The sequence below is a fragment of the Hippocampus zosterae genome, chromosome 1, assembly GCF_025434085.1.
Source record: "Hippocampus zosterae strain Florida chromosome 1, ASM2543408v3, whole genome shotgun sequence".
Lineage (NCBI taxonomy): Eukaryota > Metazoa > Chordata > Actinopteri > Syngnathiformes > Syngnathidae > Hippocampus > Hippocampus zosterae.
The window spans coordinates 31,387,491-31,412,500 of record NC_067451.1 but is presented as its reverse complement, the minus strand read 5'-3'; the positions used below and the strand labels follow the sequence as shown (position 1 = coordinate 31,412,500).

General features: G+C 41.6%; 3 protein-coding genes across 4 annotated transcripts in view; all 3 read left to right on the top strand.

Moving 5' to 3' along the window:
* LOC127596647 (plastin-2-like) overlaps positions 1–9,083 on the top strand; it is a 13,802-nt gene extending 4,719 nt beyond the window's left edge. The window contains exons 3-16 of one of the 2 annotated variants that reach the window (XM_052059402.1): positions 786–937; positions 1,239–1,368; positions 2,637–2,769; positions 3,216–3,297; positions 4,621–4,786; positions 4,938–5,077; positions 5,307–5,402; positions 5,856–6,042; positions 7,301–7,379; positions 7,475–7,595; positions 7,687–7,820; positions 7,951–8,074; positions 8,266–8,390; positions 8,535–9,083. In XM_052059402.1, the coding sequence (XP_051915362.1) occupies positions 786–937; positions 1,239–1,368; positions 2,637–2,769; positions 3,216–3,297; positions 4,621–4,786; positions 4,938–5,077; positions 5,307–5,402; positions 5,856–6,042; positions 7,301–7,379; positions 7,475–7,595; positions 7,687–7,820; positions 7,951–8,074; positions 8,266–8,390; positions 8,535–8,667 (1,802 nt within the window). In that variant the 3' untranslated portion in view covers positions 8,668–9,083. Of the gene's footprint in view, positions 1–785; positions 942–1,238; positions 1,369–2,636; positions 2,770–3,215; positions 3,298–4,620; positions 4,787–4,937; positions 5,078–5,306; positions 5,403–5,855; positions 6,043–7,300; positions 7,380–7,474; positions 7,596–7,686; positions 7,821–7,950; positions 8,075–8,265; positions 8,391–8,534 lie in introns of those variants that run through there. The other variant, XM_052059410.1, reaches the window with a different exon arrangement.
* A 442-nt stretch (positions 9,084–9,525) lies between these two features.
* LOC127595695 (wee1-like protein kinase) lies at positions 9,526–15,350 on the top strand. Its single transcript, XM_052057431.1, has 9 exons — positions 9,526–9,925; positions 11,499–11,698; positions 11,797–11,845; positions 12,854–13,026; positions 13,129–13,388; positions 13,466–13,546; positions 13,752–13,837; positions 13,948–14,118; positions 15,229–15,350. Exons 1-9 carry the CDS (start codon positions 9,587–9,589, stop codon positions 15,319–15,321), a joined length of 1,452 nt encoding a protein of 483 aa, XP_051913391.1. The 5' UTR covers positions 9,526–9,586; the 3' UTR covers positions 15,322–15,350.
* A 173-nt stretch (positions 15,351–15,523) lies between these two features.
* Positions 15,524–24,330, top strand: LOC127595625 (cyclic nucleotide-gated olfactory channel-like). The gene is made up of 11 exons (XM_052057308.1): positions 15,524–16,288; positions 16,879–16,965; positions 17,620–17,730; positions 17,821–18,006; positions 18,089–18,196; positions 18,334–18,440; positions 19,469–19,960; positions 20,090–20,364; positions 20,438–20,536; positions 21,519–21,896; positions 22,620–24,330. Exons 2-11 carry the CDS (start codon positions 16,880–16,882, stop codon positions 22,803–22,805), a joined length of 2,028 nt encoding a protein of 675 aa, XP_051913268.1. The 5' UTR covers positions 15,524–16,288; position 16,879; the 3' UTR covers positions 22,806–24,330.
* The last annotated feature ends 680 nt before the right edge of the window (positions 24,331–25,010 follow it).

The window sequence follows — 25,010 nt, the reverse complement described above, 5'->3', positions numbered from 1 at the left end:
TGTCAGTAGCAGGTGTGCACATTTCGAGACTGCAAAATAGTTTGAGGGACGCTCAGTCAGATTGGAAGAGAGCATTTGTGAACAGCAGTTTTTAAGTCTTGCCGTGGATTCTCAATGTCATTTAAGTCTGGGCTTTGACCAAATGTGAACTGAATTTTAAACTCAAACGTTTTTCCTTCGCTGCCCGTACTGAAGAAAAGTATGTTTCTGTCACCCTCATGTTTCACAGTGGTGCATTCAGGAAAATGTGCAGTGTTCATTTTGCGCCAGACATTCCATCTTTCATTGAGGCCACCATCTTCCATTTTGTTCTCATCTGCCCACAAATGTTCTTCGGCATTTAATGTTTCCCAGACGATTCTTTTCCAAATTCTTTCTTTCTTTCTTTCCAAAAATGGCTTTTGTCTTGCCACTCCTGCGTACAACTAGATTTGTGGAACAAATGGTGATTATTAGATGTGAGATTAGTGCAGACGATAGCAGCAGAATATGTACAAAAAGCTACTCAGTAGCAGGTTTTGATCCATTATGCCAGTGTGCATAAAATAGAACGACTGTTGTCCTGGTTCAGAAAGGGAATGCAGTCTCACTGGCAAAGCCTCAACTCAAGGTTATTTAATCTCAGTAGTCAAGACTCCATACATTAAAAAAATAAAAACATTTTGAAAATAAAGAGCCAAACTTCCCCCCCACAAAATCATAAAGAAAGCCAAGAACAAAAGTGTCTGAATGCATTTTCACTCATGCTTTCTCTTCTCATTATCTACTTCATCCGTTGTCTATAGACGTGGACGGCAATGGGTACATCTGCGTCAAGGAGCTTGGTGATCTCTTCCGTGAGGTCAATTGTCCCTTACCTGGTTACCAGATTCGTGAGCTCATCCAGAAACTTGACAGAGACAAAGACAGCCACATCAGCCTTGAAGAGTTCGCCGCTGTAGGTAACACTAACTAACTAACCAACTAACTAACTAACTAACTAACTAACTAACTAACTAACTAACTAACCAACCAACCAACTAACTGACCAGCTAACCAACTAACTGACTAACTCAATGAGGAAATCAGCCACACAACTAAAAAGCATACAACACTCTTCACAATCATATTAGGATATATTGTAAAGCTGCCTTCCAAATATTCCATTGTCAATGAACATTGCTGCATAATGGCGAATTATCTAAAGAGAAGAGTGAAGTTTTATTTTGGTATTTGTGTGTTTTTGTGGATTTCTTCAGATTTTTAAGGATATGAAGGACGACCGTATCGCCAAAGGGTTCAGAAAGGCTCTCAACAAGAAGGAAGGTATTGTTGCCATCGGGGGCACCAGTGAAATCTCAAGCGAAGGAACTCAACATTCAATCTCTGGTAAGAATTGAAAAAAATCTTTTGCACTAACATTTATCTGTCCAAAATGAAAAACTTTCCTTGACAATCATGAAGGGCGACATGGTCTTCGACTTGTTAGCACAGGGTTCGATTCCGGCTACGGCCTTCCTGTATGGAGTTTTCATGCTCTCCCCGTGCCTGCATGGGTTTTCTCCAGATACTCGGGTTTCCTCTCACGTTCCAAAAACATGCACGGCAGGTTGATTGAAAACTCCCAATTGTCCCTAGGTGTGAGTGTGAGCGTGGATGGGTGTTCGGCTATGTGTGCCCTGTGATTGACTGGCAAGCAGGTGAAAGGGTGTACCCTGCCTAATGCCCGAAGACTGCTGGCATAAGCTCCAGCACGCCCCGCGACCCTTGTGAGGATAAGTGGATTAGAAAATGGATGGATGGACAAGTGGAGAAAAATCAGTCCTTATTTCCTTGTCATATAAAAGTACAATACAAAACTATCGTCAGACTGATGTGGGTTTTTTTGGAATGTACCTGAAGAAACCCCACGTAGGCACAGGTGAAAAAATTTTTTTGGCCTTTGACTCTGCATTAGACTTTGATGATTTTTAGTTGTACTGTTATTGTGCTTTCTATTTTCGTCATTGTAAATCTATTGTTTTATTTGTTGTTGTTTGAATTATTTTGCTTGATGTACAGCACTTTGTATACAGTACAGCGGTAGATGTTTTAAAGTGCTATATAAATACAATTGAGTTGAGCGAGCCCCCCGCATTCTCCTCCTCCTCCTCAAAACCGACATGTAGGAATGTCTGATAAGGTTTGGTGAAAAATTAACCACAATGGAAAGTCCAATACAGCAGCCATACAAAAAACTGGCATGGGTGCTGTTAATTCAAGTGGCACTCCCTAAAAACGCTTTCTAGCATGATGCTTAACCCACAGATTTTTTTAATAATCGAGTCTGTGGTTTCACAGCCTTGTCTAGCTATTTACTAACAGTCACTAAGTTGCCATGTTTAGTGGAGAGAGAAGGGGGGGGGGGACATGTACACAAACACCTGCAGACCGAGTTCACGAGTTTTATCTCATCGAAAAGCCTAATTATGTTCATGTGTAAAAACAGTGTCTCCACAAACACATTATGCAGTCGAATGCCAATATTTTCCAATTCCAGCATGCTGCTCAAAACTCTGTTCTTGTGTCCAAAAAAATCACACTTTACTCAAGTCAATGAGGATGCCATCATTTACACTTAAAACAGTTGAGGTTTACAAATTAGCCATGTCTTCCAGAACAGGAGCGCTTTGCCTTTGCAAACTACATCAACTCTATTTTGGAGAAGGATCCAGACTGCAAACACGTGCTGCCCATCAACCCTGACACCGGAGCTCTCTTCAAAGCGCTGGCAGACGGCATTGTGCTTTGGTAATTTTTAATGGACATTTCTGTATAGCAGAATATGTATGCATTATAGTCATCACATAAATACTTGATGGCTAAAAAGCCTGATGAGAAAAAGTCATGTGCAAAGTCATTCCCACCACCAAAAGTGGTCAAGGAGACTATTTAGCCCTTTGGTGTTTAACTGCCAGAGTAAAAATGCAGATTTTGATTAAATTTGGTGTAGACTTTTTGGTTTGACACAAGAAGAACTTGATTCACTTTGGATCAGGAAATGCTAAGAAACGAATCAGGACTGTACTCTGCCAGCTATAGTTGCCTCGGGTCTATACATTTATGGCCGTTTTTTTTTCTATGTACAAGCTTTGCATTGTTCTTTTGTTCTATTGACTGTAGCCTTGACTAAGTCTTAACTTGGAGCCCTCAAACAATATCGAATATCATATTGGACCTGTGATTTGTTTGTGCAGCAAACTCATCAACCAATCTGTTCCTGAGACCATTGATGAGCGAACCATTAATACAAAGAAACTCACTGCCTTCACTACACAGGTGGGGTGCTTGTTTTGGATTTGTTATGTTTATAATAGCATCAATGCGCCATTACCATTGTGTTGGGAACTGAGCTATTTACAAATGTATCATGAACATGAGAAAGCAAATTTGGTAAACTTACTGAGCGAGCAGGTGTAGGTGTGCAAATCGATATTGTAAATCTCAATCATAAAGGATACGCATGCTGTGTCTCAAACCTAAATTGCTGCTTCAAAATGCCTGCTATTTGGCGTGTCCAAATTAGATTCATTCCATCCGTTAATTTTCTGCATAGGCACGATACATTCTTGAGGATTTGCTTCTCACATGTCTCAGCGCTGACATGGTGAAACCACCATTCACACCTGGAAATACTTGATTTGGGACTGTTTTAGTAATCCACATCTCTTGAACATATGGAATTGGAAATTTCCAACACTAGCAGTTACAAGATTTAGAGCAGTGGTTCTTAAACTTTTTAGAGGTACCGAACCCAACCAGTTAATATGCACATTCACCGAACCGTTCATGAGTGACAAATATATCTATTTTTTGCAAATTCAAGATACTTAAAAAAACGCATTTAATAAAAACAGAAAAAAAGTGAATAACATTTCAAGGGATAAGTATACTTTTTTTTTTTTAATTGAACAACATACTATCACAGACAGTTACACGTTGACTACGCAGCGAACTAAATTTCCCACAGCACTGATTGGACAAGCAATGTCATGTGATCATCTGCAGCCAGTGATGTCATGACTAACACGTTGAGTCGCGTGTGTCCTACCCTCCACAGCAGAGGCTCTATCTATCCCCTTAGACTGACTCAGAGGGGATCGAGCCTTTTCTGTTGCTGGTCCCTCTCTCTGGAATGACCGCCCACTGAACATTCGGCAAGCCTCCTCGGTGCCCATCTTCAAAGCCCTCCTCAAAACTCACTTGTATTCTTTGGCGTTCGACTCAGCATGACTTATAGATTTGTTCTTGATTTTACTGTTTGGTGCTTTCTACCGCCTCTATTACCGATTCGTCTTACTGTTTATTGTGCATGTTAAGTTGCTCCATGTGCAGCACTTTGTATGCAGCGATGGCTGTTTGAAAGTGCTCTATAAATACTGTTGACTTGACTTGTTGACTTGACTTGACTCACCAAACCCCTGGGGTTCGATCGAACCCAGGTTAAGAACCTCTGATTTAGAGCAACATATGCAATGATGTACTGCGTTATTCAAATATGGTTGCCGATTTGCTGCAAAACTCATTGGCTCTGATAATCATATTTTCTTGTGCAATTCAAAATATTTTCTCACTTTCTGGGATTGTGTCGCTCGTAAACAGGAGAATCTCAATTTGGCTCTGAACTCAGCCTCAGCTATTGGCTGCCAAGTCGTCAACATTGGAGCTCAAGATCTGAAAGAGGGAAAACCTCATCTAGTCCTTGGACTCCTCTGGCAAATCATTAAGATCGGACTTTTTGCCGATATTGAGCTGAGCCGTAATGAAGGTACCGATGCAAAGACATACCGTCCCACATACTCCATTCGTGGATGAAATTCTAAAGAACACCACACTTAGAGCCATCCTCTGATAAGGAAAACGCGTGTCTAACAATGCTCACAGTTGATTTAAAAATCGTCGCGCTTCTTATCTTACAGCGATTGCAGCGCTGCTGGAGGAAGGGGAGAGTTTGGAGGAGTTGATGAAACTCAGCCCAGAGGAGTTGTTGCTGCGCTGGGCCAATTTCCACCTGAAGAAAGTTGGCATGACCCTGACAAACTTTTCAGGAGATATTAAGGTCAGATAACATTGAAAGTATGCAAGATTGAGTACTGCAGTTGTTTAAAGATTGTGCGTAAATTCCCTGCGTCGCCTTGGGCATTGTCACGAAAGCACTGACCTCCACCAAGGCTGAACAATCTTGCATGTTTCATTTTGGAATCTTGAGTCATGCCAGACAGTAGAACTTCATATTAATTTGGGGTTTTCAAAGCTTCATTTGAACCTTTTTCTGTTCCTGTGTGTAGGACTCCAAGGCTTATTTCCACCTATTGGAGCAGATCGCCCCAGATGGCAGCAAAGAGGGCGTTGATCGAGTTGAAATCGATATGGTTGGACTTTATGTAAGATGAAAAAAGCTATATTGTCTGTATAACGTACTTTTTCTAATAAACTACATTATTGCATCACAGTTAAACAACAATGATGTGAAGAATGTTGTTAAAAAAATGCAGCAATCATCTGAAAATGGTTCTTTTTAGAAGATGTTCAAACACATTTATGGTGTTCGTATATTAATTTCATACTGTACATACAATGGGCTCTGCTTTCACGATTGTCATAAATCCTGCGCGGTGCCTGGCGTTGTGGCAGGTTAGACCCAATTTTGGTCATTTCGCAAATAAGCGCTGCTGAGTTCAGATCTGCGAGAGAGAGGACTGCGCCGCCGTGGACGTGGTCATAGCCAAAGCGGCTCCTCTCATTCCCTTTGTGCTAGTCACACACTAGAGTCTCTTCTTTTGAAAAAAAAGAACCTATTGTCTGTGTCTTTACAAGCCATACATGTGTGTCACCAGGAGAAAGATCTTGCAAAGAGAGCAGAGCTCATGCTGCAACAGGCCGATCGTCTTGGCTGTCGACAGTTTGTGACAGCTACTGATGTCGTATCCGGAAACTCAAAGCTCAACATGGCCTTTGTGGCCACACTCTTTAACAAACACCCGGCCCTGACTAAACCGGAGAACCAAGACTGGAATCTTGAGAGTGAGACTCATTCAGCAACAGTGCTTCACATTCACACATATGAACATCCATTCATTTTCTGATCCGCTTATCCTCTCGAGGGAAGCGGGCGTGCTGGAGCCTGTCCCAGCCGTCTCCGGACAGAGAGCGGGGTACACCCTGAACTGGTTGCCAGCCAATCAATACTTTACAGTAGATAGCTAGAAATTCTGAAGTTGTGTATTGTAATTGTTTCTTTACTTTGAGAAGTTGCAAGAAGAAAGCACATCTACACTCTCACACGCGGGCATTTTGATTTTCCAATTCATAATGCATGGGATATATGGGCTTGCCAGGGTCGACGTAAAAATCAATTGATGGATTAAGAATTCGGGCTACTGTCTGAAATTGCTTATTAGTGAATTCATCCTGAAATAACTGAAGCAGGGTGGCACGGTGGCAACTGGTTATTACGCCGGTAGAGGTCCAGGGTTGGATTCTGGCCCCGGCCTTCCTGTGTGGCATTTGCATCTTCTCCCCGTGCCTGCGTGGGTTTTCTCTGGGTACTCCGGTTTCATCCCACATTCCAAAAACATGTGAGGCAGGTCAATGGAATACTCTAAAATGTCCCTATGTATGAATGTGAGCGTGGATGATTGTCTATGCGTACCCTGCGATTGGTTGGCAATCAGTTCAGGGTGTACCCTGCCTATTGCCCAAAGACAGCTGAGATAGGCTCCATCATGCCCGTGACAGGATAAACGGATTAGAAAATTGATGTATTGATGGACGAACTACTGTCCTTATTTCCTAGTCATATAAAAGTACTACAAAACAACTGTCAGACAGATATGGATTTTTTCCTTTCGGCTGAGTCTGTTAGTTCGCAGCATGAAATTCTGACAATAAATTGGACTCTGAATTTAAACATAATATAATGAATAAAATAACTTTTTTGGCCTTTAACAATTATAATACTAAAGATATTTCAGGCCAAACATCTGACCGTTTTGTAATAGTTTCTACTTTGGTATTTAACTTCATGACTGAGAGGTTTTTGTTTCACATCTTGATCTTTGTCTTGTGTTAATGTGCGATAAATAAAAATCAAATCAGTCTTAATTTTTGGGCCGGTTTTAAAAGACCTCATATTAGCTGATTATATCGGCCTAATTATTTAGTCAGGGCTCTATTCAAAATGTCATATCAGTACTTGGTAAACCAAGACTTACCTGCATGTCCAGCTTTCCCTGAGAAGTTTCCCCTCTCCTTTTCTTTTTCTTTCTCTTCTACTTCCAAGGTGAGACCAGAGAGGAGAGAACATTCAGGAACTGGATGAACTCTCTCGGAGTCAGTCCACGTGTTCACCACATCTTTGGGTCAGTTTGTCCGCATGTTGTGGCAGTCACTTTGGCTCTCTGTTGCTATACTGACACATGGATCGTAACGTTTGGGTGTTTGTGGTTTAATACAGCGATCTGCAGGATGCCATGGCTATTCTGCAACTATATGAAAAAAGTAAGGTGCCGGTGGACTGGGACAACAGAGTCAACATGCCTCCATTCAAGGCAGTCGGGGGAGGCCATCTGAAAAAGGTTAAATTGCGTCATGTTATACTTGGTTACGGGTTTCCATACATTGGAGGGGGGGGGGGGAAATACGTTTGTGTGTGTTTGTCTGTGGCAGATAGAAAACTGTAACTACGCTGTGGAGCTGGGAAAGAATCAAGCTGGTTTCTCACTCGTGGGAATTGCAGGACAGGACCTCTATGATGGAAATGCCACTCTCACTCTCGCGCTGGTGTGGCAGCTGATGAGAAGGTGATTTCAAAGTTCAACTTCATGAGACCCCCTATGAGCAAGAATGGATCGAGTGAAGTCATTCAATCGAAGTCTAAATGAAAACTCAAATTTCATTGCCTGACAAATGTCATTTTTGGTCCTGATGAAGGTACACGTTAAATTTGCTCGAAGACCTTGGGGATGGAGCAGTTGCAGGAGAGGATTTAATAATCACATGGGTGAACAAAACTTTGTCTGAAGCCGGCAAGACTTCTTCTATCAAAAGCTTCAAGGTAATGGGATTTTTATGGGTGAGCCCGATGTACCAATATTTTTTGGGGGGGGTACTGTAAAAGAAATTGTTGGATTATATGATGGTATTTTAAAAGCCCAATGCGTATGTTTTCATCTTGAAATCTTAGAATTATTTATCAACAAAGGGCGGAGCTCATCTTGTAAATATTTTATTGCTTTTGCTGTCCAGGACAGGTCACTAAATACAAGTATTCCAGTTTTGGACCTAATTGATGCCATCCAACCGGGGAGTGTGAACTTCGAACTGGTTCAAAAAGACAATCTGACAGATGAGGACAAAGTCAAGAATGCCAAGTAAAGACCCGCGTTTTGAATAACAGATGATTTGAGGGGATTTTATGCAATTATACTGTTAACACCTGTCATTGTACTTTTACCACCCATTCATGATACATCATTTTCCAGCATGACGTTAATTCTGACCTTATCCTGTACCAGGTATGCCGTTTCCATGGCAAGAAAGATTGGCGCCAAGGTCTATGCCCTGCCAGAGGACTTGGTAGAGGTCAACCCCAAAATGGTGATGACCATTTTTGCCTGCCTCATGGGAAGAGGCATGAAGAGGGTGTAAAGGGGATAACCGATGCCCATATCCAATTCTACCGACTGACTCTCTTTGCTGGTTGGACTGGACGTGTTGGTTCTCTCGAAAACCAAATGGGTACATGGTCTCAATTTAGCAGCTTGGTGTTTCTTCACATATAAATCATTATTTCAGGGGTAACATAGTGGTAGAGTTGTTTTCAGGGTGACAACTCTGCAGTAGGGGTAGTCTACAGCTCTGTCCAGTGCATGCTGGGTGATGCTCCAACCTTAGTGGGAGTTTGGATGAGCCTGGTTAGAAATAGAAATGAATCAAAGGCCTTGTTTGTTTTCATGCATACTCTACTATTGTACATGGGAATCATTTAAAGCCTCTGTATGTAAGTTGTTACTTTATAGACAGCAAAGTTAGGCCATGTTTTAATAAAACGGTTGAAAACAGTCCTTTCACGTGTCACATACACTTTGTTGTTTGAACCAGTTATCGATGAAAGAGATGAAAATCAAAGTGTCCTTTCATCAGTGGATCGCAGATGTTATGCTCAAAATGTGCAAACGTCTTCTGCACCAAATAAGCAGAATACAGACAACGAAATGACCGAGTTAAGACATGGGACTGGAACGTTGAAGTCCTGGTGGGAGGAATTGGCTAAAGGTTTTGGTAAAATAAGGAACGTTGTTACTTTTTCCTCAACCGTATTTTCCGCATTGCTCTGATTTATTCCGATTATTTTACGCGAGGACGTTTCTCAGTACAACGTTGTACTACAGTAGTTCGCTAGGTGGCAGTAGTCTTACATTTACACTTGCCAGCTGCCAACCAACCAAAGAAATAGAAGGACGAGCCACTGATTGGCCTTCACTCGTGGCGTCACCAACAATCTGGCGGCGCTTTGAAACTGTTTTTTGGAAGGTTGGTCAGTACTGTGCTCAGTGTGCAGGAGAAGATGAACGGAGCCATGGAGATAACGCCGCCGTCGAGCCGGGACGCCGAACAGTGCGTTCCAATTCGCAAGCGACGAAGCACCGCTGCCAAGCGGCTGGAATACCGCAGCAGCCCCCTGAGGAGCCGTTCATGCGGGGGTGACGAGGACAGGCTGGGGGGCCTGAAAGCCCGTGGATCCCCGAACACGGATCTCTTAGCCACATGCTCCACGCCTCCCAAGAGACATTCCCGATTCTACGAGGATTCACCGGAGCGAGCGTCCCTCCAAACTCCATCCACGAAGACTCGGTGCAAAAATGTTAGGAGACGAAGACTTTTCGAGACGTCGCAGAAACTAACGGTATGTATTGGCCGTTAACGCCATGTCAGTTGCAGTCTATAGTTTGGGATTGACGACTGTTGTACGTTGCAATCGATTTGGTTGTTGCTTTTGCATGCGAGGGTTGTTTTTCTTATTTCACGTTCGGGATTTGAATGGGATTTTGGGTAAAAAAAAATGATGATGATGTATGTAAAATAGTTTCCACCAGCATTTTCATTGTTTTAATTCATATATGATTATAATTAACTTATTCCGCACAAACGTAATGTTAAAAGAACTACATGCCCAATAACAAATTATTAATTAAATAGTTTTGAGAAAAACGGCCATATCAACGCAGGACATTTTACAAGACTCCTGTTTGATGGGTCGGGTAAGTGGGAACCATTTTTTATATTTCTCGGCAATATTTTCAGTGGATCTCCCCAGTTATTTTTCCCCATTTTAAATTCTATATCATATACAGCATTAAGTAAGGTCACTTTGGAATGTCTTTTTTTTAAGTACCGTTTTATAGCAACCAACGTCTACTCTTAGACTCGTACGGTATTTTTGACTAATGGAATGTTAAGGTTAGGGTTGAACTAACTGACCCCTAACCTTTGAACATTAGTGTACAGCAGGGGGCACAAACCTCTTTAAAAGTGAAAGCTACTTCTTTGCTAATGATAATTGTGAAGGACTTGCAGTTTGATACATCATCGTGAAACAACAAATTAGTGTTGCTAGTATTTTGTTGGTGTTATGTGAAGACGCTGATCATGATTTCTCACAATAATTAGGAACTGACTAAATATGTAAAACTTGATTTTTATCATTTTTGCCGGTGTTTACCTTTTCAAATGAGCATTCCTACAAGATCACAATGTTCCATCACTGGTTAACTACATTTAGAACAGGCTGGCTACTCATGTGGTCCTTGAAGTCTACCTGGTGCCCCAAGGCACTCATGTTGGATAGTGACCCCTAGTGTACAGTAATCTCTCTTTTATACTGAGAGTTTCATCAAAGGCCACATTAGACGACCTCTTTTAAAATAGTGACCCAATTTTTTATGTCATTATATATGTTTTGAAGTTTGACGTTTTTTATTCGTCAACAAGGAGTACAGAATTTTGTCTCCACGGACATATGAGAACGTACCTATTTCCTGGCTAAAGCATTAGCCACTGCGTTATACAATGACTGTCAGCTGAGGTTTCTAGCAGTTATGCCGAGAATATTTTGGATAGTGTATTTTGAGGTACTGTAATTTGTTACCTTTGCTTAATTAGGTGATGCACAGACCACTGGCAGCTGTTTCTATCTTCTCTTTATCAAAAACCGACAGATATGAAGTGTTGCTCAATGAAGCTCTGCTTATTATTACCGTTTGACTTTGACTCGCTGTATTCTGACGGTATAGTTGAAATGAAAGTTGAAAATAATAGGTCAAGAAACTCGATGTGGAACAAAATTCTGTTTGGCTTGATCAACCCACAGGCACTTTTTAAAAAAAAAACATTTGTTAAATTTCAAACTTGGTGAGTGGGCACGCACTCATGCGAGCCAACTATTTGTACTGAATAGATGTCATTGTGTGTGTTTGCAGAGTGTGCTACCCCGAGCGAAGAACTCCAGCCTCACGTTATCCTGCAGGCGATCCCTATTCAAGAATGGCAAACCTTCAGCAAGGTCCAGCACAGAGGGCAACAGCATCAGACATCAGGTCAACTTGAATCCCTTCAGTCCCGTCTCCCTCCTCGCCCTGTCTCCTACACTGCAAAAGAACCAGTGCAAGACAGCACACCTGTATGTATATGTTCTTGATATGTGCAGATGACTGCCCTTTGCTCCCTGTTTTCTCCACCCCAACCCCCCCCCCAAACAAACTGTTTTTTTTCCCCCAGGTCTTATGGTGAAGACAAGAATACAAGTAATGCTAAAGGAGACCCTAAGGTAATTAGATAAGATACGACAACCTTTATTGTCTCACAATGGAGAAATTTGCATATCTCTGAAGGGGATGACTTTTGTTGTTGTTTTTACTTTCGTAAATAAAGAAACTGGAGTTGTGACGGATTCACTTCTTATTTCCAATTATAGCAAAGCAGCAATTTATGGTAGGAACTGTATTTACTGTAAAAAACATTCTCAAAAAGATCCAATATCATTCTCCCATATTGTACAAATCTTGATTAAAACATTACAAAAAATGTAACATTTACCAGTGCCTACCAGTTCCAAATGATGTAATATAAAATTCATATAAGTTGTCTGGCATTATTGTGGCTATTTAATGTCCGCTACAGTTGCAGGAGTTAAATAAGAGCTTACTTTCCTTATAACTCCTTATATCTTACCTCATTGATGTTCTTCTCAGCACTGATTTTATGATATAAAGTAAGTACATGTTTTGTGCTCGTATCCTGTAGTTCATCCATATAAACGTGCGTCGGTTAGCCACATTAGATTGCTAGCATTGGCAGCGAGCTCTTTGTGGACTCGTGACACTTTGTCTGAGCACATAGGGGCACGTCATTGGCTATTTACATCCCGTGGGGTTGTAGCAGTTGTGGCAAAGTGAATGTGGGAGGGTGTGGATCATGTCACCAAGTGTAATTATCTTTTACAGCCACCAGATACAGTAATCATGACGCTGTTGTAAGATTCTACATGTTTAATGAATGCTAGTAGTCGGCATATGTGTTGGCAAGGCAACTTTATTTACATACCGCATTTCATACAAAAGGTGTAACTCGCTGCACTTCAAGTACAATGTTTAAAAACGGTAACAAACAAGAGAGTTGAACATCAAAAAGCAAAGTGAAGACATTTCATAGGAAACGCATTTACACTACAGTATTGGTATGTTTAGAATGCTTTTTAAGAGCGGGTGGGTATTATATAAGGAGGTGAAAAGTCAACAAGAAATGACGGTAATCCCCCTTTGCTTGCCACTTTTAGAGGGTGACTGCAATAAGAAACGACGTGACGACCCGCTACAACTCAGAGTTCTTTGAGCTGGAGACAATCGGCCATGGGCAGTTCTCTGCGGTGTTCAAATGTGCGAAAAGGCTGGATGGCTGCATCTATGCCATCAAGCGATCAAGTAAACCACTTATGGGATCGGTAGATAAGTAAGTGGAGCATTTCATGTGACAAAGAATTGATATCATGGAGCTCAAAGTTTCCCATAAACCATGGAAGCATTTACAATTGTCTTTGTTCCTCCCATGCAGACAATACATCATGCGAGAAGTGTTTGCCCATGCCGTACTAGCCCGGCATCCCAACGTGGTGCAGTACTACTCGTCCTGGGTGGAGGATGACCACTTGCTCATTCAGAACGAGTACTGCGACGGCGGCACGCTGGCAGATGTCATTGAATGCCAATCTAAGCCTTTGTCGGAAGTGGCCCTCAAAGATGTGCTGCTGCAAGTTGCGCGAGGCCTGGCCTGCATCCACTCAATGTCCCTGGTACACATGGACATCAAACCCAGTGAGTTTTCGTGGTTGTGCTTCAAAGAGATGCCGTGCAAAGTGGGAAACGAATCAAGTCTTGTTTTTGTTTCCAAGGCAACATCTTCATATCCAAGAAGTCTGGAAGCAGCTTTGATGAAGATGGCACGTTGGACACCGGCGTTACCTACAAAATAGGTTTGGGTTTAAAACAATTAAAAAATATATATATATTATTTTTTAACACCCCGCCAATCCCCTTCCGCTGCTAGATTCAACTTTGTCCTTGTCTTGTTACATTTCAGAGTTAGGAACGACATGTACAACATTAATAACTTAATTGATTGAATTCACTTAATGAAGATTGACATTTAATCTTGAAACACATATGTCCATCTTCCAGGTGATCTTGGTCATGTGACACCGGCAAACAGTCCTTACGTGGAAGAGGGTGACAGCAGATATCTGGCTAATGAAGTTCTACAAGAGGTTTGTCTCTCACCCCCCTCCCCACGCACACACCTGCCTCCAACAACAACAACAAAAAATCAGCATTTGAAAAATTCACACTAACATCTCCCTCCTGTTTACTTTTGCAGGACTACAGTAACTTGACAAAGGCCGACATTTTTGCTCTCGGTCTGACAGTTGTTAGCGCCTCGGGGGCGGAGGCCCTGCCCGCCAATGGACTCGGGTGGCACAAAATCCGACAAGGCGAGCTTCCCACCATCCCATGTGTGCTTGCATCAGAGTTTCTCAGTCTTCTTGAGGTGATTGTCTCTTGTTTTTTATACTGCCGTGTACCCGAAACATGTTGATTTGACATGGTTTATGTTGAAAATTTGGAACTTCATCCACTTACAAGAATGAAGGGGTAATGCTAATTACCGTATTTTTCATACCATAAATCGTCCCGGAGTATCAGTGGCACCAGTCAAAAAAACACATCATGAAAAATAAAAACTCAATTCAATTTTATTGATGAAACATATCAAAGTCACCCCAGAGAGTAAGTCTCATTTTCGGGGAACATTTATTCCACACAAAAAATAAGACCAAGAACAGTGGAGCTTGGACTCGAACCTAATATCGCCATTCCCATTCAGGAAAACCCTCAGAGGGTGCAATGCTTCATTCACTCTGACCATTCGGAAATCTAGTGGGATGTTCAAAGGTGACCTTCAGTTATTCAGAGTGACCTAACGGAATAGAGTGGAGTCTGGCGGGCCAGCCAGTACAGATCGAAACAGTTCAAGCACAAGCTGCTGATTGGGTTTGTCACATAGCCTGCTTTACAAAATTTATGGAAAGGGAGTACCAGTGCGCTCTGCCTCTCTGAACATGCACACTCTGAGAGGTGTTAAACCATCAGAGGCAATTTCCCAACGCACCCCTTGTTTAGTGTGGCAAACGAGTTTTCATTGGACGGAAATTCTAACAATGGAAAAGTTGTCCTTTTTTGTTCAGAATGGCTTACTTTACCCTAGAAGCGTGTGTTACATTGTGGCCACAGATAGAATCCTGGTCAGTTACTGTGCATTCTGGTGCTGTAAATAATTGCTGTGCCATTAGGAAGTCTGCTACTGCTTCTGCTTCCATTTCTTCTTCTACTTGCTTTGGGCAGTTGGCAGATGATTGTCAATCACTTTTGCTGCATTTCTGTCACCTTTCCACCAGCGGTAATTAATCAACATGGTTAGGGAACGAGGATTCTGAGTCAGAGCTCTCATCTAATACATAAAAGTTGCACCTGCGTAAACCAAACTATGAAAAAAAAAGTGCTACCTAGAGTCTAAAAAAATACGGTAATTATGGTGTTATAGGAGAAAAATGACGCCAGCGTTTTTATTAATATATCCTGTGACGATTTTGTTTTTCAGCTGATGATCAACCCTGACCCAATGAGACGGCCTTCGACCTCTGACATCATCAGGCACCCAGTAATCCAGACAGCAAACAGATTGATGTTGTAAATACAAATATCAATAAAACTCTTGCATAAAATTTGGGTCGCATTTTTGCTGCTTACACATTTATCCGATTAAAAACAATTACCACCTTATTAGCACCAAAATAGATTTTTCCAAAGTAACATATTTCTCTCCTTCCATTCATTTTCTGATCCACTTATCCTCACAATGGTTGCTGGGCATTCTGGAGCCTATCCCAGCTGTCTTCGGGCAGTAGTCAGGGGACACCCTGAACTGGTTGCCAGCCAATCGCCGGGCACACAGAGATGAATAACCATACATGCTCACACTCACACCTCAGGACAATTTCAAGGATTTCATTAACCTGCCATGCACGTTTTTGTAATGTGGGAGGAACCCGCAGAGAACCCGCGCAGGCACGGGACAGCATGCTCCACACAGGAACAGAACTAAGCCAATAAATACCCCACACAACAAAATAACTACCATATGTAAGCAGCACACTCTTAATTCAAAACGTGTAGAGGAGGCACAATTCCCCTGAAATACAGTTTCAACCCACTCACCTGTACATGATTTAATGTCATACAAAATCAAGATTCATGCTTGCTCCTTTCATGTGGATGCAGAACCAAGTGCAAATTCTGAAATAAAAACCCTTTAAGGCAAAGGACTTAGAACAGAAGGCTTGGTCTATGTGTGTGCATCGTCACACTTATTCTCTAATCAGGAGACAAGACACGCTTGTGGTTGTGCGGCCACTTCAAACGATGCTCTTGAATTCAGATTAGTCAAGACACACCAACACATGCACATACACACTATTTGCATTTTAAAAGATTCTTTTGTCTGAGCTTGAGTGTCATGTGATCATCCAAGAGATGTTAGACTTGCTCACCGTTTTTTAGGATTCGTCTTCACAACCAGTGCTGCCTCAATCACATACGTATCGTGTGAATGGATGAAGATTTCTGCATGAGCTAAACATTAAAATCAGGAGATTTACCAGGTGTGTTGAAAATGTTTTTCTTCTTTTATCTGCCTTTCCTAAAATGAGCAAGTATACAGCTTGTTGCTATGCCTTTTGGTTTCCATGATGATGCATACCACCGGATGACCTTCCTATTCCTATTGTGGTTTTGCCATGCATGTGTGTATTGTTTACTAAAGTATGAATTTCCTTAAACCTACTGTACCTATTGTTAGTGTTTCTTCTATAATGTGTGTATGTTTATGGCTTATTAGAATTTGTGAATAGTCACACTTTTGTAGACAAGCTGCATGATAACGAACAACTCCTTTGACACAATGTAACCAGAGATGGGCATTTTACCCTATTTTGCCGGTCTGTCCTCCGTCCTCCGTCCTCCATCTGCGACCTGGCAACCCTTCCATCATCGATGGGATGGGATCGGGATGAATGAAAACCCACTTTTGTCCTTGCTTTGTCCGTCCTTTAGAAAAAAAAAAAATATATATATATATATATATCGTTTCGTCCACAAAACAAGTATCCGTCCAGGGACGGACGCTTCATTCCGTCCCGGGGATGGAATGCCCATCTCGGAACATACTGTAACAACATGCTTTTGTGTGCAGCATGCCACGTCCAGTGTATGATTCACAAAGGTTATCTGTGAAAACATGGACAGAGGAAGACAGTGACCAGGACAGCCCACTTAGCAGGTACACACGCATTCCTGGCCACCTTTAATCAGGTTTGTGTTGTTTAGGAACATTTTGTCCCTTGACGAATATGAGATCTTTGCAGTCCTTAAATACTTGGCTAACTTGATGACCAAATTGGCAGCAGGTGTGCACGCTGGAGGAAAGGCCCTCCTATGCTATCTGCTGGCGACACACAAGAACAGGATCATGACAAAAGTGGGCTAGACGCTAAATTATATTTTGATAACCATTAGCTGGTTGCCAGTACCCTCATCACACTTCAAATATGAGCATCAAGGTTGGGGGAAGACTCCAGACTGCATGCAAACGCTCTTGGCTCATGCTGGCCGCTCACCGAGAGATGCGATCAAATACCACTGAACAATCCAGCAGCAAATTGTCCGCAACTAGTGAGGTTGCAATTTCAAATGAGAAGTCAATGGCATCGTGTCAGCGCAGATGTTTAACGCCAATCACTATGCCAGGTTGAATCACATGATCTTTTTCGTGATAATGACTACGTTTGCAGGGACCAAGTAAGATCTGGGAGCTTTTCAAGTTAGCAGCTCTTGGTTGATTTTGGGGGAAGATTCATAAATCCCTATTTGGCAGAAATATACTGTAATAACGAACTCTACCTGCAGCTTTGTCAACTTCATTTGTATTTTGTAGAGGGCAGTCGAGGTGTGATGACACTTCCTCAGAACTACAGAGAATGGCGGCCATTGACAGGAAAGATGTCACACCACAGAATTCCCTCCATGGCCAAGGTGCTCTATCCAGGTATGACATTAATCGACATTCAACAGTAGTAATGAATACATGTATGTTTTTGGTGGCCGATTTATTTTTATTTATTTCTTTATTTTTAAGGATAGTGAACATGGTGATGACTCTCAGAGAATGGGCTCAGAAGAGCACGGCCGAGGAGAGAGAGCGACCCGATTCTTTTTTGGAGCGTTTCCGGGGCCCCGCTCACTTGGACGTACATGCCCCGTCGAGCCGTTTTAGCCACGGTCACAATGGCTCAGACAGTGAAATGAGACGCACAAAAAGGAAGTAAGGAAAGAAAACATGGATGTATTTTCAGGGAATGGAATAAACGCCAAGTTGATTCACTCTTCATTATTCTCCGTTTTAGGAGGAAGTGTAACAATGTCACCTTATCGCCGTCGGATGATGTGTATTACCACTGGCTGATGGTGATTGGTCCTGCTGTTTTTTATAACTGGACCCTATTAGTTGTCAGGTTGGAAACAAACTGAATTTGTTTCTCCACTAATTGGCAGAGCTCAAGCATTGCATGTTCTTCTTCAATCATCAATGGATTTGGGATCACATTATCACTTGCCTGTTAAAAACATACAAATGCATCTGGTTTTGCAGGGCCTGTTTTGACGAGCTGCAGACGAGGAACGTTTTGGTGTGGCTGGTCTTGGACTATATCTGCGACGGGGTCTACATCTTTGACATCGCTGTTCGTCTCCATACAGGTACTCAATATTCGATCGTAAAATCAAATGAGAAGTAGGTTGATAAACTGAGGTAATGTCTGCATGTGATGACATCACAGACTGTGCGGTGGAACTTCAGACTATTTGAAATTGAACCCGAAAACATGGTAATAATATGCCTCCCGAGTCACATAAAACCAGTGCGATGCCTAAAGTGTCAAGTGTTGGATGTATGAGTGAGAAAAGAAAAACAATTTGAATGTTCCTCTATTCAACAAAGGATGTGATTAGAGATTGTTGGAGACTCTTCATGTCCCTCCCAGCTGAAGTCAGAGCAGGAGATGTTCGCTCCTCTATGCCAGTGAATTCAACTTGTGTAAAGCCACAACTGCCAGACAGCGTTTCACCACCGCTTGTATTTTCATCTGTGAAGTCGGCATTTCATCACCGAGTCGCCGAAATACAATATACCAGTGGTTCTTAAGCTGGGTTCGGCGAATCGGTCTCAAGGGAGCCTCTGCCATGGAGGTTCAGAAATACCTGACTCAACATGTCAATTAGTTATGACGCGCCTGCTTGGCCATCACTGGATAAATGTGATCACATGACATTGCTTGTCCAATCAGTGCTGCGGGAGATTTAGTTCTCTCAGTAGCCAACGTGTGACTGTGGTGATAGAATGTCGTAAAATTGAAAAAACCTACACTTATGCCGTGTAATTTTATTTGCTTTCTTCTGTTTTTAATAAATGCGTTTTTATGTCTTGAATTTGTAAAAAGTCATACTTTTGTGTTTTGCTAAGGAAGGGTTCGGTGAATGTGCATATTAACTGGTTGGGTTCGGTACATCTAACAAGGTTAAGAACCACTGCACGAGACAGTTAGGGTGCAAAACAGGTCAACACTTTTGCGACAATTTGATTTTTTTTTCTATTTCAACTTATTGCTATGGGAATCCCAAACAAATCGATGGTCTAGCAACTCTCAGAGGATCAACGGCTGTCATAATTGTCATCCTTTGTGGGGAACCTGTTTTCTGTTGCAGTCCATTTCTTTGTATTTCTCAAGGTTTCCTGGAGCAAGGACTGATGGTGAAGGACGGCCACCGTTTGCGGGAAACCTACATCCGAACCTTACAATGTAAGCTGGACATCTGCTCCATCCTTCCAACCGATCTGTTGTATTTGACTTTCGGAGTCAGTCGCACTCCCCTTCTTCGATTCAATCGTCTGCTGCGCCTGCCACGGCTCTTTGAGTTCTTCGAACGGACTGAAACGAGAACAGGCTACCCAAATACCTTCCGCATCGGTAAACTTGTCGTCTACATCCTGGTGATCATCCACTGGAATGCCTGCGGATACTACAGCTTCTCCAAGATCCTGGGACTGGGTTCCGACTCCTGGGTTTATCCCAATGCCTCGGATCCGGAGTACGCCTCCCTGACCCGAAGTTACATATACTGCCTGTACTGGTCCACTTTGACGCTGACTACCATCGGAGAGACCCCACCTCCTGTGAGAGATGAGGAGTATCTCTTCCTAATATTTGACTTTCTGGTAGGTTATTAGTTGTTAAGTATATTACCGTGTTGTTGTAACACAGAAATGTTAACGCCCATTCTTTTGGAAGGTTTGTGGTTTCAGTCAAAGCTGCTAATTGAGCTTTTTATTTTTTTCCTGTGCCAGGTAGGCGTTCTGATTTTTGCATCCATTGTGGGGAATGTCGGAGCTATGATCTCAAATATGAATGCCACAAGAGCAGGCTTTCAGGCGCGTGTAGATTCTCTGAAACATTACATGCACTTCAGGCATGTCAACAAGGTTTTAGAACAGCGTGTCATTCGGTGGTTTGACTACCTCTGGACCAATAAGAAGACTATCGACGAACAGGAAGTGCTGAGGAGCTTACCGAGTAAACTGAGAGCAGAGATTGCAATCAACGTTCACCTGGACACACTGAAGAAGGTATAGACCTCACTATACAGAGCACAATGTTGCAGTCCACCTCCTCTGACGATACGCGTATTTGTGGATGTAGGTGCGTATTTTCCAGGACTGCGAGGCAGGTCTCTTGGTAGAGTTGGTGCTCAAACTTCAACCACAGGTTTTCAGTCCAGGAGATTACATCTGTAGAAAGGTAAGGCTGAAGTACTTTTAGGCCGAGTTTACATCTGTAGAAAGGTAAGGCTGAAGTACTTTTAGGCCGAGTTTACCCAGCATCGCTCAAGTGACATAACTTGGATTGTTGTTGTTGGATTGTGCTCTCAACTAGCACAATTCTGAAATGCATTTTAGCAGTGTAAATGGGAACAAAAGCATGGAATTGGATATCGTCAGAATGGAATTACACGTCTTCCAAATGTGGATGAAAGAAATCTGATACATATTATCTTCAGTGAGAGCACAGAAAATGAAATGTGGGCTAAATATATGACATTAGAGAGACCATGAGCTCAACTCAACTCAACTCAAATGTATTTATAGAGCACTTTCAAACAGCCATCGTTGCACACAAAGTGCTGTACATGGAGCAACTAACATATACTGTACAACAGAAAAGCAAAGCAACAAATCAGTAACAAAGACAGTAGAGATCACCTAACATTATAACTAAGATCATAATTTGGGTCATGCTGAGTCAAATGCCAAAGAATACAAGTGAGTTATGAGGCGGGTTTTAAAGATGGGCAGCGAGGAGGCTTGCCTAATGTTCAGCGGGAGGTCATTCCAGAGAGAGGGACCAGCAATGGAAAAGGCTCGATCCCCTCTGAGCCTCAGTTTAGTTCGGGGTACTTCTAATAATGTCTGGTCCGCAGTATGATAGTGGTGGATGAGCTCAGAGAGGTAAGGTGTCTTGAGGTCTTTAGAGATTTGAAAACAAATGATAGGATCTTGAAAATAACTCTAAAATGTATGGGGAGCCAGTGAAGGGATGCCAGAGTAGGAGTTATGTGCTCCCTCTTACGAGTGCCAGTCAAGAGGCAAGCAGCAGCAATGTAACATTTAATATTTGTTTAATTTCTGTGTTACTGTGGGAGTGATGTAAACCACACTGCAAAACAGACATGACGTTTTTGGATCACTATTAACATTTCCTTGTCAATTCTCCTTTTTCTCAGGGAGATGTGGGTAAAGAGATGTATATCATTAAAGATGGCCGCCTTGCTGTGGTGGGGGAGGATGGAGCCACGCAGTTAGCTGTCCTCACAGCAGGGAGCTGCTTTGGAGAGATCAGCATCCTGAATATCAGCGGCAGCAAGATGGGGAACCGACGCACGGCTAATATTCGCAGTCTGGGGTACTCAGACCTTTTCTGCCTTTCCAAACAAGACCTGATGGATGCACTGCAGGAGTTCCCCCATGCCAGGGCTCAACTGGAGCAGAGGGGTCGGGATATTCTGCGGAAGGAGGGGCTGTTGGAAGAAGTCAATGTATCTGCAGGGGAGGAGTTGGAGGAGAAGGTGGAGAGGTTGGAAACCAGTGTGGATCGACTACAGGTCAGTGGACACATTACCACTGTTCCAGCCAAATTGACTTATATTGTGGTCCCTTTGCTGAAAAGTACCACACTTTATGAATATTTCAAGGTAAAAGCCTTCACTGGATCGATTTTTAATATTTTTACGTTGCGGGGTATAAGATACTTGATATCCATGGAAATATTTTAGTCGCCATCAGCTCATTCTGTATTTAAGGAGGTTACCCACAACTGTTACTGTTGCCACACGGGTGAACCACAGTAACAATGCTCTAGTCATGGACAAATCACTGCATCCTTTCCCGCACAAAGATTCTCCATGCGAGATATGAGGGCGCCACATTTAAAGGGAATGAGAGCGGCTGGTTTGATTGATGGAGAATGGAGTCGGCTGTGTTCATGCCCATAACGACGCAAATGGCCCTTTTTTAAAATGCAGCGTGTTCACAAAATTACCAACACCCAGTATAACCTGCCTTTGCGCAGATTTAGACTGGTCACAAAAATGTTGTGAAAATTCTTGTAATACAACAATGTAGACCTGTTTTTCTCGTTTTGGGGGTTTGGGGTGGGGGCTGGAAGGTATTTATGACATTTCCATTCATTTCAATAAGGAAAGTGGATCTGAGATATGAGTGGTCTAACTTACAAGCATGGTCACAGAATCAATCAAACTTGTAAGTCAAGGCACCTTTGTATTCAGAATGTTGGTTTCTGTCATGCTATATGATATAATTTACAGACAAGTTTGGCACGTCTGCAGAGTGAGTTCAACTCTGCACAGCTTCGAATGAAGCAGCGAATGACAGCCCTCGAGCACAACATCACCACGGTAACTACAGGCAGTGGCTTTCTGTCAGACACAGACGGCAACGACAGCGCATCTGGTGGCGGCGGGTTACGCAGCCAAATAAATATTCAGCTTTAAATAATCCATAGAATAATAAGTCTTTTAGTATGTAGAGCTCATTAAAAGGAAATAATCATATTTTGTATTTATAAATTAAATTGTGGAATAAGTTTTCTTGAATGATTGATAATTTTATTTCATCCTCAATTATTTCTGAAATATTGTTTCTGATGACTGATTTCATCTATACGTGACATAACGAAATGAAAATGCCACAGGGTGCTCCAAACCGTTTCATTATTCTCTATTTTAATTGATCGTATTCCTGGTGTGACTGTCCTATATGCTACTGCATTCTGAGATTTATAAGCTTCCATTACTACAAAAGATAGCATTTTAATGATTGCTGGTTTTCACGTGACTGCAAATGACGCCACTAACCGATTTCTGAAGAATTTTACAAGTCTCTCAGTATATTGGAATTTCACTGAACATCTCAATGCCTGAACACATCATAAAGTTAACATACATTGAATGGTTGACATAAGCATTGTTAATATTTGTCAAGTAGATATTTTTCTGTGGTTGTTGGCCTCAATAAGACAGTTTGTCTTCTCTGCGGGATTCCTCATGGGGCCGTCTTAGGGCTCAACCTTTTTGGACTCTATGTTCTTCTCAGAGCTGTCTTAAGCAAATCTTAATGTATTTCAAGGCAATTGTGTGCAGATGATCTTTCGATTAATTTTTCAATCTTCATGGTACCAGTGGCATTAATTGCACTGCATGACTGCAGTTACAGGAACGGTTGGATGGCTCACAACTCATTTCAATTAAGTATGGCAAAACTCAAGTCGTGTATTAATTGTTGGCACCTGTTTTGGGCCACTTTTTAAAAAAGATGGGCCCCAGTTTGATAAACCTTAGTCGTATTCATGCTTTTCAATGAACACATTAAAACGGTTAACTGTTTCCTGTTTTTTCCTCATCAAGAATATTTCTACACTTGTGCCCATTTGAAGACATTCTGAATTATAAATGATGAATGGAATCTTTCGATATATTTCTTTTTGTGTTGTGAAATGATTTCCCGTCACCTTGCAGACCCATCTGTCTGTTATTGGGACAGACCGCATCTTATTGGCCTCCGCACAAAATGAAAAACTAGAGGTTGTATATCTTGCAACCTGCTGCTCATAAATTGTGGAATGCACTTTTTGTGCTAAGATCTGCCTGTTCTGTTGACATCTTGAAAAAGCTGTTAAAAGCACATTGGTTTCACCATTACAGTTTTACTTGATTGTTTTGATTTGTTTGATTGCATTAACTGTATAGTTTGTGATTGTGTATTTAAACCATGTGAATTGCTTTGTGTGAGAATTCCACGTCAATAAAAGTTGCTTATGTACAGTTCTATGGATTTACAAGCCCCAAACTAGATGGGTTTCATTAGCCTTTTTAAGCTGCATTAATACAAGCTACTGTTTCATTTTGATTTTTGATGATGCATCATTATTTTTATTCATGAGTATGATTTTCAAAATTGTGATATCTGTATCGCTGTCAAAAATAAATAATGACACTGCGGGGAAAACGGTAATGAAAACTTTTCCAATTGTATTTTTCAACCCTATTTGTGTCCTTTCAGTGTAGCACATGCAAACCCAACAGTTGAGTCTAAAGGGAATTTCCCACGTGGAATTTGGGAAAGGTTTTAAAAAAAAGAAAAAATCATTAAAAAAAAATCAACGTGCTGTAGGTCATTATAACATCAGTACAGTAATGGCTTGATTTACAATTTAATCTGCTTAAGTTGCATATCAAATTTTCCACTTTAATAAGATAAGATAAGATATCCTTTATTCGTCCCACACTGGGGAAATTTACAGCCTCCAGCAGCAAGAATGTATGTAGAAAGAAGAAAGGAGAAAGAGAAAAAAAAACAACAAACATCTTTCAATTAAATACAATATGAACACAAATGGATAAATCGCAGTACTATTTACAATTTTCCTTCACATCATTTAATTATTATTATTATGATTGTTATTTTTTATTACGGTAAGTCAAATTTTCCACTTAAATATTAAGTGAAATGTCATTAATACTTTTTCAGCAATGGCAAAAAATGTTGCTTGTTCATAACCAAACTCTTGTATCAAAAAAGAAAACAAAACAATCAAACAGAACGTAAAGGAACAAACTGTTGTGTTTTTTTTATTTTGGTGGCGGGGGGTAGGGGGTTAATAAAGTATAATTATTATTTATTGTAGCATTTGTGGCTTC

Bases quoted from the DNA above. Each gene is read 5' to 3' on its own strand.
- LOC127595695 (XM_052057431.1), top strand. From the start codon at position 9,587: ATGAACGGAGCCATGGAGATAACGCCGCCGTCGAGCCGGGACGCCGAA. The intron at 11,699-11,796 runs GTATGTATATGT...TTTTTCCCCCAG, and splicing joins CAGTGCAAGACAGCACACCT to GTCTTATGGTGAAGACAAGA. The intron at 13,027-13,128 runs GTAAGTGGAGCA...CCTCCCATGCAG, and splicing joins CTTATGGGATCGGTAGATAA to ACAATACATCATGCGAGAAG.
- LOC127595625 (XM_052057308.1), top strand. From the start codon at position 16,880: ATGCCACGTCCAGTGTATGATTCACAAAGGTTATCTGTGAAAACATGG. The intron at 18,441-19,468 runs GTACTCAATATT...GTATTTCTCAAG, and splicing joins CGCTGTTCGTCTCCATACAG to GTTTCCTGGAGCAAGGACTG. The intron at 19,961-20,089 runs GTTATTAGTTGT...TGTGCCAGGTAG, and splicing joins AATATTTGACTTTCTGGTAG to GCGTTCTGATTTTTGCATCC.